We start from the raw sequence: 12,407 nt of genomic DNA, 5'->3' as shown, positions 1-12,407 counted from the left end.
AGGATGCCTTTTCTAAGGAACTGGAAGAGATAAACTTTGCAGAATATCTAAGAGTGTCTGATTTGCGCCTACAACAAATTCAGAAGTTCAAAATGAAGTCTTGCAAGCATTAAAAACTACTGTTCTTACAGGATGGCCAGACCAGAAAGAAAAAATACTGATTTGTATCAGGGACTACTGGGGCTTTAGAGATGAGATAAGCATACAAAATGGAATTCTGTATAAAGGACACAGAGTCATCATACCAAAAAACATGCGCCCAGAAATGATAGCGAGGACTCATTCTAGCCACTTAGGAATAGAAGCATGCCTTCGCAAGGCCAAGGATGTCATCTTTTGGCCACACATGGGCCCAGAGATTATAGAGGCAATAAAGAACTGTAATACTTGCAATGAGTATATGCGTAAACAAACAAAAGAACCTCTGATGACTCACAAATTGCCCACTCTACCCTGGAGCAAACTAGGCATGGACTTATTTTCCTTAACAGGACAAGATTACTTAATAATTGTTGATTATTATTCAGATTTCTGGGAAATTGATTTAGTTTCTGATACCACCTCTAAAACAATTATAGATTGTTGCAAAGCACATTTTAGCAGACATGGAATCCCTGATTCTGTAATTACAGATAACGGACCACAGTTTGTCAGCTCAGAGTTTGCACGATTTTGTAGAGAGTGGGAATTTGAACATCTTACATCATCCCCATATCACAGTCAGTCCAACGGTAAAGCTGAAGCTACTGTAAAAATAGCAAAAACACTCATAAAGAAAGCTAAACGAGATGACAAGGATATCTGGAAAGCGGTTCTTGACTGGAGAAATACCCCATCAGAAGGCACCAGCAGTAGTCCTGTACAACGGCTAATGTCAAGAAGGACCAGGACTTTACTTCCGACTGCTCAGAAACTGCTGTTTCCAAAGGTTATAAAAGGAGTGGTCGAGAACCTAACTGAAAGACGCAAAAAAGCAAAGGCATATTATGATAAAGGAGCCAAGGAACTTCCCGAACTAAGCATTGGTCAGCCAGTGCGAATACAACCATCGCCGTCGTCAACAGATGAAATTTGGCGACAAGGTATTTGTTTGGAGAAAGTTGCTCCACGATCTTATAAAGTGGAAGTAAATGGACAGTTGTACAGAAGGAATAGGAAGTTTCTGAGGACTGCAGATGACAAATCTGACATTGAAATAAGTGAAGTGATTACACCAGGTACATCTCCAGATGAGACAACTCCCAAAGAAACAGGGATGGATGATCATATGCAACAATGTGAAGCTCCTGCCACACCAAGACGTACTAGAACTAGGGTTATTAGAACACCAACAAGATATAAGGATTTTGTATGCAAGATACATTATAAAAAACATTGTCACCTTTGGAATGTATTGTGGTATCCAATCATCTTATGTTATCTATTACTTGATTTCACAAGAAAGGGAGGATGTTAGGAGTTATACATGTTAACATGTTTACTGCCACCTGTAGGCTATATAGATATGACAGTTTATAACCTTTGTTATATTGTTTGTGTCTGAATAAAGTTTGTTGAATTACCTCACATCGCCTCAGGAAACAGGTTTCCCTCCATAGTGGGAATATAGCATGACAGTCCCAGAAAATGTGAAACAAAGACCCTGGACCAGAGCCGCACCTCCAACATGTATTAGAAACAGTAGGATTCAAGTGTTTAAGCAACTGGGGTGTTTGATACCAAAACATCAAAAGCTTATATGAATTCTCTCTATAAGTCACACATGTGGATGTCATTGCCGCTCTACGCCATATAAGCTTCCAGTCACTCTGTGGTATTTCCCTCTCCAAATATCTCTCCCATTTAGACATATATGCATGGCGTATAATCCGTGGGGATTCCGGAGTTGAGAGAAGAACATACATGTCTGATATGAGACCTTTTAAGGAGGTCGAGAGTTTACATAATCACTCAAACATTGTCGGAGTAGATACCTTCGTGTCTTTAAAGGGTTTCTGTCACCCCGCAAAACTCTTTTTTTTTTTTTTGGATAGTTAGATTCCTCATAGTGCGATATAGGAGAATATAATGCTCTTACTTACTTTCATGCAGCCGATTCTTTATAAAACGAACTTTTATAATATGTAAATGAGGGCTCTACCAGCAAGTAGGGCGTCTACTTGCTGGTAGCTGCTGCAGAAATCCGCCCCCTCGCCGTGTTGATTGACAGGGCCAGCCGTGATCTCCTCCTCCGGCCGGCCCTGTCAGTAATTCAAAAATCGCGCGCCTCGCGTCATTCGGCGCAGGCGCTCTGAGATGAGGCTCGTATCCTCAGCACTCCCTCAGTGCGCCTGCGCCGATGACATCACCGAAAGAGAAGACGTCATCGGCGCAGGCGCACTGAGGGAGTGCTGAGGATACGAGCCTCCTCATCTCAGAGCGCCTGCGCCGAATGACGCGAGGCGCGCGATTTTTGAATTACTGACAGGGCCGGCCGGAGGAGGAGATCACGGCTGGCCCTGTCAATCAACACGGCGAGGGGGCGGATTTCTGCAGCAGCTACCAGCAAGTAGACGCCCTACTTGCTGGTAGAGCCCTCATTTACATATTATAAAAGTTCGTTTTATAAAGAATCGGCCGCATGAAAGTAAGTAAGAGCATTATATTCTCCTATATCGCACTATGAGGAATCTAACTATCCAAAAAAAAAAAAATGAGTTTTGCGGGGTGACAGAAACCCTTTAAATAAGGTTCTAAGCAGGTGTTGAATTTGTATATGCTGCCATCTAGAGGATTCAGGTAGATCGTATTTTTCCCTAAGCGACTCAAATGGTATAATCTCAAGGGTCCTATACTCCACTATATCAGCAAATCTAAATAATTTAAATCGAGTGTATATATACTGGCATCAATAATACAGTTTTATCGATAGAATATCGATTATAAAAAATTCTAATTTTTTTATAATCGATATTCTATCGATAAAACTGTATTATTGATGCCAGTATATACACTCGATTTATTTTATTGTGTTTGAATAAATAAGTTTGGTTCCACATCTCTCTTGGTGTTTTGAGTGCCGGTCCAATTTCCATTCACTATTTACTTTAACCACTTACCGCTAAGCTAACGCCGAAAGGCGTCATCTCTGCGGCTCCCCCAGGCTACGCTAACGCCGATTGGCGTCATCTCGCGTGAGCCGAGATTTCCTGTGAACGCGCGCACACAGGCGCGCGCTCACAGGAACGGAAGGTAAGAGAGTGGATCTCCAGCCTGCCAGCGGCGATCGTTCGCTGGCAGGCTGGAGATGTGATTTTTTTTAACCCCTAACAGGTATATTAGACGCTGTTTTGATAACAGCGTCTAATATACCTGCTACCTGGTCTTCTGGTGGTCCCCTTTGTTTGGATCGACCACCAGAGGACACAGGTAGCTCAGTAATATGTTGCACCAAGCACCACTACACTACACCCCCCCCTGTCACTTATTAACCCCTTATTCACCCTTGATCACCCCTGATCACCCCATATAGACTCCCTGATCACCCCCCTGTCATTGATTACCCCCCTGTCATTGATCACCCCCCTGTAAAGCTCCATTCAGATGTCCGCATGATTGTTACGGATCTACTGATAGATGGATCGGATCCGCAAAACGCATACGGACGTCTGAATGGAGCCTTACAGGGGCGTGATCAATGACTGTGGTGATCACCCCATATAGAATCCCTGATCACCCCCCTGTCATTGATTACCCCCCTGTCATTGATCACCCCCCTGTAAAGCTCCATTCAGATGTCCGCATGATTTTTACGGATCCACTGATAGATGGATCGGATCCGCAAAACGCATACGGACGTCTGAATGGAGCCTTACAGGGGCGTGATCAATGACTGTGGTGATCACCCCATATAGACTCCCTGATCACCCCCCTGTCATTGATTACCCCCCTGTCATTGATCACCCCCCTGTAAAGCTCCATTCAGATGTCCGCATGATTTTTACGGATCCACTGATAGATGGATCGGATCCGCAAAACGCATACGGATGTCTGAATGGAGCCTTACAGGGGCGTGATCAATGACTGTGGTGATCACCCCATATAGACTCCCTGATCACCCCCCTGTCATTGATTACCCCCCTGTCATTGATCACCCCCCTGTAATGCTCCATTCAGATGTCCGCATGATTTTTACGGATCCACTGATAGATGGATCGGATCCGCAAAACGCATACGGACGTCTGAATGGAGCCTTACAGGGGCGTGATCAATGACTGTGGTGATCACCCCATATAGACTCCCTGATCACCCCCCTGTCATTGATCACCCCCCTGTCAGTGATCACCCCCCTGTCATTGATCACCCCCCTGTCATTGATCACCCCCCTGTAAGGCTCCATTCAGACATTTTTTTGGCCCAAGTTAGCGGAAATTAATTTTTTTTTTCTTACAAAGTCTCATATTCCACTAACTTGTGTCAAAAAATAAAATCTCACATGAACTCACCATACCCCTCACGGAATCCAAATGCGTAAAATTTTTTAGACATTTATATTCCAGACTTCTTCTCACGCTTTAGGGCCCCTAGAATGCCAGGGCAGTATAAATACCCACATGTGACCCCATTTCGGAAAGAAGACACCCCAAGGTATTCCGTGAGGGGCATATTGAGTCCATGAAAGATTGAAATTTTTGTCCCAAGTTAGCGGAAAGGGAGACTTTGTGAGAAAAAAAATATATATCAATTTCTGCTAACTTGTGCAAAAAAAAAAAAATTTCTATGAACTCGCCATGCCCCTCATTGAATACCTTGGGGTGTCTTCTTTCCAAAATGGGGTCACATGTGGGGTATTTATACTGCCCTGGCATTCTAGGGGTCCTAAAGCGTGAGAAGAAGTCTGGGATCCAAATATCTAAAAATGCCCTCATAAAATGAATGTGGGCCCCTTTGCGCATCTAGGCTGCAAAAAAGTGTCACACATGTGGTATCGCCGTACTCAGGAGAAGTTGGGCAATGTGTTTTGGGGTGTCATTTTACATATACCCATGCTGGGTGAGATAAATATCTTGGTCAAATGCCAACTTTGTATAAAAAAATGGGAAAAGTTGTCTTTTGCCGAGATATTTCTCTCACCCAGCATGAGTATATGTAAAAAGACACCCCAAAACACATTGCCCAACTTCTCCTGAATACGGCAATACCACATGTGTGACACTTTTTTGCAGCCTAGGTGGGCAAAGGGGCCCACATTACAAAGAGCACCTTTAGGATTTCACAGGTCATTTACCTACTTACCACACATTAGGGCCCCTGGAAAATGCCAGGGCAGTATAACTACCCCACAAGTGACCCCATTTTGGAAAGAAGACACCCCAAGGTATTCCATGAGGGGCATGGCGAGTTCCTAGACTTTTATATTTTTTGTCACAAGTTAGCGGAAAATGATGATTTTTTTATTTTTATTTTTTTCCCTTACAAAGTCTCATATTCCACTAACTTGTGACAAAAAATAAAAAACTTCCATGAACTCACTATGCCCATCAGCGAATACCTTGGGGTGTCTTCGTTCCAAAATGGGGTCACTTGTGGGGTAGTTATACTGCTCTGGCATTCTAGGGGCCCAAATGTGTGGTAAGGAGTTTGAAATCAAATTCTGTAAAAAATGACCAGTGAAATCCGAAAGGTGCTCTTTGGAATATGGGCCCCTTTGCCCACCTAGGCTGCAAAAAAGTGTCACACATGTGGTAACTCCGTATTCAGGAGAAGTTGGGGAATGTGTTTTGGGGTGTCATTTTACATATACCCATGCTGGGTGAGAGAAATATCTTGGCAAAAGACAACTTTTCCCATTTTTTTATACAAAGTTGGCATTTGACCAAGATATTTACCTCACCCAGCATGGGTATATGTAAAATGACACCCCAGAACACATTCCCCAACTTCTCCTGAATACAGAGATACCACATGTGTGACACTTTTTTGCAGCCTAGGTGGGCAAAGGGGCCCAAATTCCAAAGAGCACCTTTCGGATTTCACCGGCCATTTATTACAGAATTTGATTTCAAACTCCTTACCACACATTTGGGCCCCTAGAATGCCAGGGCAGTATAACTACCCCACAAGTGACCCCATTTTGGAAAGAAGACACCCCAAGGTATTCGCTGATGGGCATAGTGAGTTCATGGAAGTTTTTATTTTTTGTCACAAGTTAGTGGAATATGAGACTTTGTAAGAAAAAAAAAAAAATCATCATTTTCCGCTAACTTGTGACAAAAAATAAAAAGTTCTATGAACTCACTATGCCCATCAGCGAATACCTTAGGGTGTCTACTTTCCGAAATGGGGTCATTTGTGGGGTGTTTATACTGTCTGGACATTGTAGAACCTCAGGAAACATGACAGGTGCTCAGAAAGTCAGAGCTGCTTCAAAAAGCGGAAATTCACATTTTTGTACCATAGTTTGTAAACGCTATAACTTTTACCCAAACCATTTTTTTTTACCCAAACATTTTTTTTTATCAAAGACATGTAGAACAATAAATTTAGAGCAAAATTTATATATGGATGTCGTTTTTTTTGCAAAATTTTACAACTGAAAGTGAAAAATGTCATTTTTTTGCTAAAAAATCGTTAAATTTTGATTAATAACAAAAAAAGTAAAAATGTCAGCAGCAATGAAATACCACCAAATGAAAGCTCTATTAGTGAGAAGAAAAGGAGGTAAAATTCATTTGGGTAGTAAGTTGCATGACCGAGCAATAAACCGCTAAAGTTGTGGAGTGCCGATTTGTAAAAAAGGGCCTGGTCTTTAGGGGGGTATAAACCTGTGGTCCTTAAGTGGTTAATAAGAGCAAGGGGTGACTCTTTTTGTCCAGAGCACCTAGCGTGATTGTTCATAGTGAGCCATCTGTTCATTTTCTCCAAATCTAAATAGTTTGTTAGAAAACCATGGCTTAAAAAAGGTGTGCTGTAACCCTAATGGGAATAAGGGATTAAATAAAAACGAGGTCATGGAAGATTTATCGGATACCAATGGGAATTTCTGTTTGCAACTTTTCCAGATATTATATGTTAGGGACATAGGACCCAACAAGTGGGCCATACAGTTGGCCGGTAATGGTGACCACAGGAGGGCATTAGGGTGAGTAGGGGCCAACCATAGCTTCTCAATTTCCATCCATCTAGAGAATGCTAGGAGGGAAGACCATGCGGGGATACGACGTAGATGTGTCGCCCAGTAGTATGTAGTTACATCAGGGAGTCCAAGACCACCTTGCGACTTGAGGGCGGTAAGAGTGCTGCAAGAAATTCTGTGTCTTTTGCCATGCCAGACAAACCTGAGGATGGAAGACTGCAAGGCTCTCAAATCCTTCTTAGGTATGGGAACTGGAATAGTTTCCATCACATATAATAATTTGGGCAATATGGTCATTTTGACCGCTGCAATGCGCCCTAGTAGAGAAATCGGCAGGGGCATCCACTTAGTCATGAGCGAATTAAGTTCCCGAAAAATGGGTAAAAAATTATGGGCATAGAGAGTATTATATGTTTTTGTTAATTTCACTCCCAAATATTTAAGGGTAGTATCATTCCACTTGAAATGGAAACTGCTTTGCAGAGTACTCAATATATCTGGTGGAATATTAATAGATAAAGCCTCTGTTTTAGATGTATTAATCTTATAGCCAGATAGTCTGCCATATTCCCTTAACGTCTGGAATAGGTTTGGTAACGAGGTATGTAGGTTTGTCAAGGCAATGTCACGGCCATGGCCATGGCCATGACCGTGACTCCTTAACCGCATGCGGTTGCCTGCGGTTTGTTTTTGGTTGTTCAACCACAGGTGAGGGCTGCTTGTGTGTGGCCTCACTTGTGGTTGCCGCGGGCAACAAGTGTTTGCAGATTGTTGCAGATAGCAGCCTGAGCTGGTGCTAGGCAGCTTGCGGCATCTTCATGCGGTTACACCTAGCTACCGCTTTGTTAGGTGTGTGTGTATGTATGTATGGTGTGCACTGTTTATGTTACGTGTGCACTGAGACCTTTCCCTTCACTGTGGCTGCTCGCAGCAACGTTTTGTATAGTGTGTACATGTGGTGGCAGTGTCCCGGCCTTCGGGCTGACTCCCAGGACATGGTAGCCACCCATGTCGTTGCTTGCGGCAACAGCCACAGTGTGACTTTCGTTTTGACACTTCCCCTTTAAGTTGGTGTTTTCCCTTTCCTGTGGTGCTGGAAGGGTTAACTCCCTTCCCAGTGTGTGTGATGTCACTGGGTGTGTCTGACTGTTGGGTGTGGCCTCTTAGGCCTATATAGCCTTGGTGTTTGGCATGGCTCAGTAGGTTGCTCCAGACATGCTTAGCTGGAGCAGCCTCCTGTGTTTACCAACTGCCAGTGAGAGCCACCCTTGTGGTTCACAAAATATAATGTCACATTTAGGTTATGTTCATCTTTATGTGTGATGTCTATGTGATGTCTGTTGGGATTTTCCTTATGTTGTTTAGTGCAGCTTATGGATCTGGATTCCTGTTTGCACAGGGATCCAGTCAGCAAGGCTGTGGCAGGTAGGTCGAACTCGGATAGTTCACCTGCCATATCCGTAAGACTGTTTGTGTTCCCCTTTTCCCTGCAGCTTGGCCAGTGAGACCCCTGTTCCTCCGTGTCCAGTAGGAACAGGCCATCTTACCTTGACTCCTAGCCCAGGGACCGGTCGGAGGGTGAGTTAGGGATCCGAGGTTCCTGCGCATTGGTCCTCCTACCATCAAGGTCGGCCCATGCAGGTAGGAGACAGGGTCAGCGTTAGGGACGCTTCAGGAGGTGACCTGCTCCCTAATCCTGTTGTCCTGGCCGAGCAGCCACAACATCATCATCTGACATCGCACGGCTGAGGATTTTCCCCATCCTCAGCCGTGACAGGCAAGAAGTATATCGTCAGCGAAGAGTGATAATTTAAAGGTCACCTTATTGACCTCTACTCCTTGAATATCAGGGTGGGCCCGTATTAATGCTGCTAAAGGCTCTATGCAGAGTACGAAGAGTAGGGGGGATAGCAGGCAACCCTGTCGAGTTCCGTTCCGAATAGTTATCATGTTGGACTGGGCATGTGTCGTTTTTACAAAGGCCGTTGGGCGGGTATAAAGAGCACAAATGGCATTCATAAAAGGCCCCCCTATACCAAAACACTGCAATGTAAAAAACAAAAAAGGCCAGCTTAGGCGGTCAAAGGCCTTTTCTGCATCCAGGCCCAATATTAACGCCTGCTGTTTCCGTCTGTTAATGATGTCTATCAAATCTATAGCCCTTCTCGTGTTATCGCCCCCTTGGTGATTTAATACAAAGCCGACTTGATCTTTATGGATCAAGCTCGGGAGCAGGCTAGCAAGCCTGTTCGCCAGAAGTTTCGTAAATATCTTTAAGTCTGAATTAAGGAGGGCTATAGGACGATAGTTGGAGCAATCCATATGATCCTTCTCAGGTTTTGGAATAAGGGTGATGAAGGATTGAAGCATTGTCTCTGGTATAGGAGAGCCCTCCAGGAAAGAATTAAATATCTTGACCATGTACGGAGGGAGGGTGTCTACGTATGTCTTGTAGTAAAGGTATGGCAGACCATCAGGACCAGGTGACTTGCGATTAGGGAGGTTCTTTATCACTTCTAATATTTCTTCAGCTGTGGACAACCACTTTAATGTGGTCATAAAAAAATAAAAATAAATCAGCTATAAATGTTATCGAGCAGAAAAAGAAACACACTCACCTCTTCCTGGATATCAATCACCGACACTTTGGTGGTCCTTTTGTTTTCAAGCACCCAGCACGTGACCACAGCAGTTATTCTATTCACTTCTACGGGACTGTTGATGGTGTGGTGGTCATACATGCAAACCACTGCTCCATTCTCATGGGGCACTTTTGGACCTCCGTTCAGGGACCAGACACTTGTGGATAAGGGGATATGTATTATCAGTGGGAAAACTCCTTTATTGTAATCCCTGACCTATTTCTCCCTTGTTTATTGGCAGGAGGTCAGTGCATTTGGAGACGATGGAGAAGGAGATATCTTAGATGACTGGACTGTACTCTGCAATGGGGAATTCTGGCAGCGCAATGAAGAAGTGAGGTTCAAGCACGCGTCTACAAACGTACTGCTGTCTGTCACAGGAGAACAATATGGGCGTCCTATAAATGGACAGAGAGAAGTGCATGGCATGACCTACGCAGGTCCACATAACTACTGGAAAGTGATGGAAGGTATCTTCATGAAACCTAGTGAACCTCCACGGACTGACTTCACTCACTCCGAGTTATGATAGGACTCAGACTGGTCTAGGTCTTTCAGTCTTCTTAACCATACAGTGTTGACTTCCCTGAGGATTTCTCCAGGGTCCCACAAAGTACACTTTGAAGAGCAATTAACAGTGAAATATGGGGCACAGTTTGGATGTTGCACCCTTGTGTCATTTATTATTATTATTATTGTTATTTCATATTTTATGTTATGGCAGCAAAGGGCCGGACTGATCCGTGAGCATGACTGCAGTTGAAAAAAATATCATTCTGTATTATCGTCTCTGCAGCAAATGGTTTTTAAAATTATATTTAAAAAAATTCAATTGTGGTTCTCAATTTTATTTATTTTTTGTCCTTATCCCATGTTTTGTTTTGTTTTTGTCACTTTTATATTATCCTTATCATACGTTTATCTAGCTTGATAAAACTGCGGATATTCTGTTATACTTACATTGTAATGTATGTATATGCTTGTAAAGAGGTTGTCCCATCTGACCATTTGTGGTATGGCGACAAGATATGCCATAAATATTCCTTAGATGTGGGTGCCAAAAAGGTTGGACCGACATCTGTCTCAAAAATACAAGTCTTCCATGAATTGAGCTGCAAGGGCTCAGCTATATTCAGTAGTCCCATAGCAGTGAATGTAAAAAGCTGTGGGGTGTACTCTCCATTCATGGTGGAGCCCCATTCTTGAGAGGGTAGTGGGTACAAGAGGTGGGAGGTGCACCTATTGGACATAATTGCCATATGCTGTTGATACGCTATAAATGTCCAGAACAACCCTTGTCCATATGTCCTACTACTTCATAGGGACTTCATAGAACTCCTTTCCTGGTGGGCCCATATGAACAGGCATTGATTTGAATAAAAAACGAGCATGTAATGTTGCTTGGCCACAGCTGCCCCTGCCTGAGGTGAGAGAAGCCAGACCAGCGGCGATCAGCTAATTTTATAAGGAAACTGCGTCCATACTAAACTGTAACTGCAGGTATAAGAACAATCATTGTTTCACAGATTCCAATACAGATAGTTTCTTTAACCTTGCTGTGCTAAGGCTGTGTTCACACTTTGCGCAGGGTATATGCATCTGTAGGCCTTGGTGTTGTGGGGTGGTCTAGAAGACTAGGATGCTGAGCAATATCCAACAACCTACACAACCATGCAGTGCAGATATGAGGTGGCTGGGACGGGAGCTGCTACAAATAAGTGGTTGCACCCTGAAATTTTTGAAAATTGTGGACACACTCCTTTTCCTAAGACTCCACCACCTTCCATGTATGCCCCCACCCCTTTCATGATGTGTCCTTCATGCCCTGTGAGGGGATTTACAAACCCCTCTGGGAATTCAGGAGGTCTTCCCTTTTTGGGAGCCTCCTGTATGTTTCAGGAGAGTTGCCAACTCTTCTCTATACATACCTACTCACTACACGTATAACTTAATTACAGACCTACATGTCCATTATATAAATGGGCAGGGCGTTAACTAAGCACTGAGAGAAGGGTAAAAGATATACAGAGGGCACAGCACTATTGCTGTTAGGTTGGGTTCACAAGAGCGTTATCACACTCTGGTCTTCTGCTTTCACCGGAGCAGAAGAACAAATATAATGGAAGTGCTAAATTGAGCACAAATCTTAAAGTAAAAGAACGAAGCAAGCGCCATTAACTATAACTGGGTCTGCTCTGGATGCTGCTTCTTTACCAGACACAAAAAAATCCAGCATGCAGGACTTTTTTGTCTGGTCTTTTTGACAGAATCTGTGACAGATAGCCACTTGCTCATGATGAAGGAGAAATCTTGATCCCCGAAACGCGTTGAGCCACATATTTTCCATTAAAGGTGATTTGATCAGAAGCACACTGCCTGCTGCCATCATTCACTGAGACTCTACACACGATCCTGGCCAGGGGGGAATCGTCACAGGTGTTTTATGCTTATCCTGTTGACGACCCCCCAGTGAAGTAAGTGCCTCACTGGATGTTTTCTCATCCATTCTATTCCTTGTTTTTAACCTTTGCCTTCAACCTTCCGTGTAAACCACAGCAGGGACCTTATTTTATTTTAATTTTCAACTTTTATTTCAACTGTTTAAAAAGTTTTTTTCATAAAAATAGTTTTTTACCTATATACATAATATG

At 43.4% G+C, this 12,407-nt stretch overlaps 1 protein-coding gene across 1 annotated transcript in view; it reads left to right on the top strand.

Annotated features, from left to right (window-relative positions):
* LOC120983868 (stromal cell-derived factor 2-like) overlaps positions 1–10,590 on the top strand; it is a 30,594-nt gene extending 20,004 nt beyond the window's left edge. The window contains exon 3 of the mRNA XM_040413256.1: positions 9,998–10,590. Coding sequence (XP_040269190.1) covers positions 9,998–10,285 — 288 coding nt within the window. The 3' untranslated portion in view covers positions 10,286–10,590. The remainder of the gene's footprint in view (positions 1–9,997) is intronic.
* The last annotated feature ends 1,817 nt before the right edge of the window (positions 10,591–12,407 follow it).

The sequence above is a fragment of the Bufo bufo genome, unplaced genomic scaffold (genome assembly GCF_905171765.1).
Source record: "Bufo bufo unplaced genomic scaffold, aBufBuf1.1, whole genome shotgun sequence".
Classification (NCBI taxonomy): Eukaryota; Metazoa; Chordata; class Amphibia; order Anura; family Bufonidae; genus Bufo; species Bufo bufo.
This window is presented reverse-complemented; position numbering and strand designations above follow the sequence as displayed.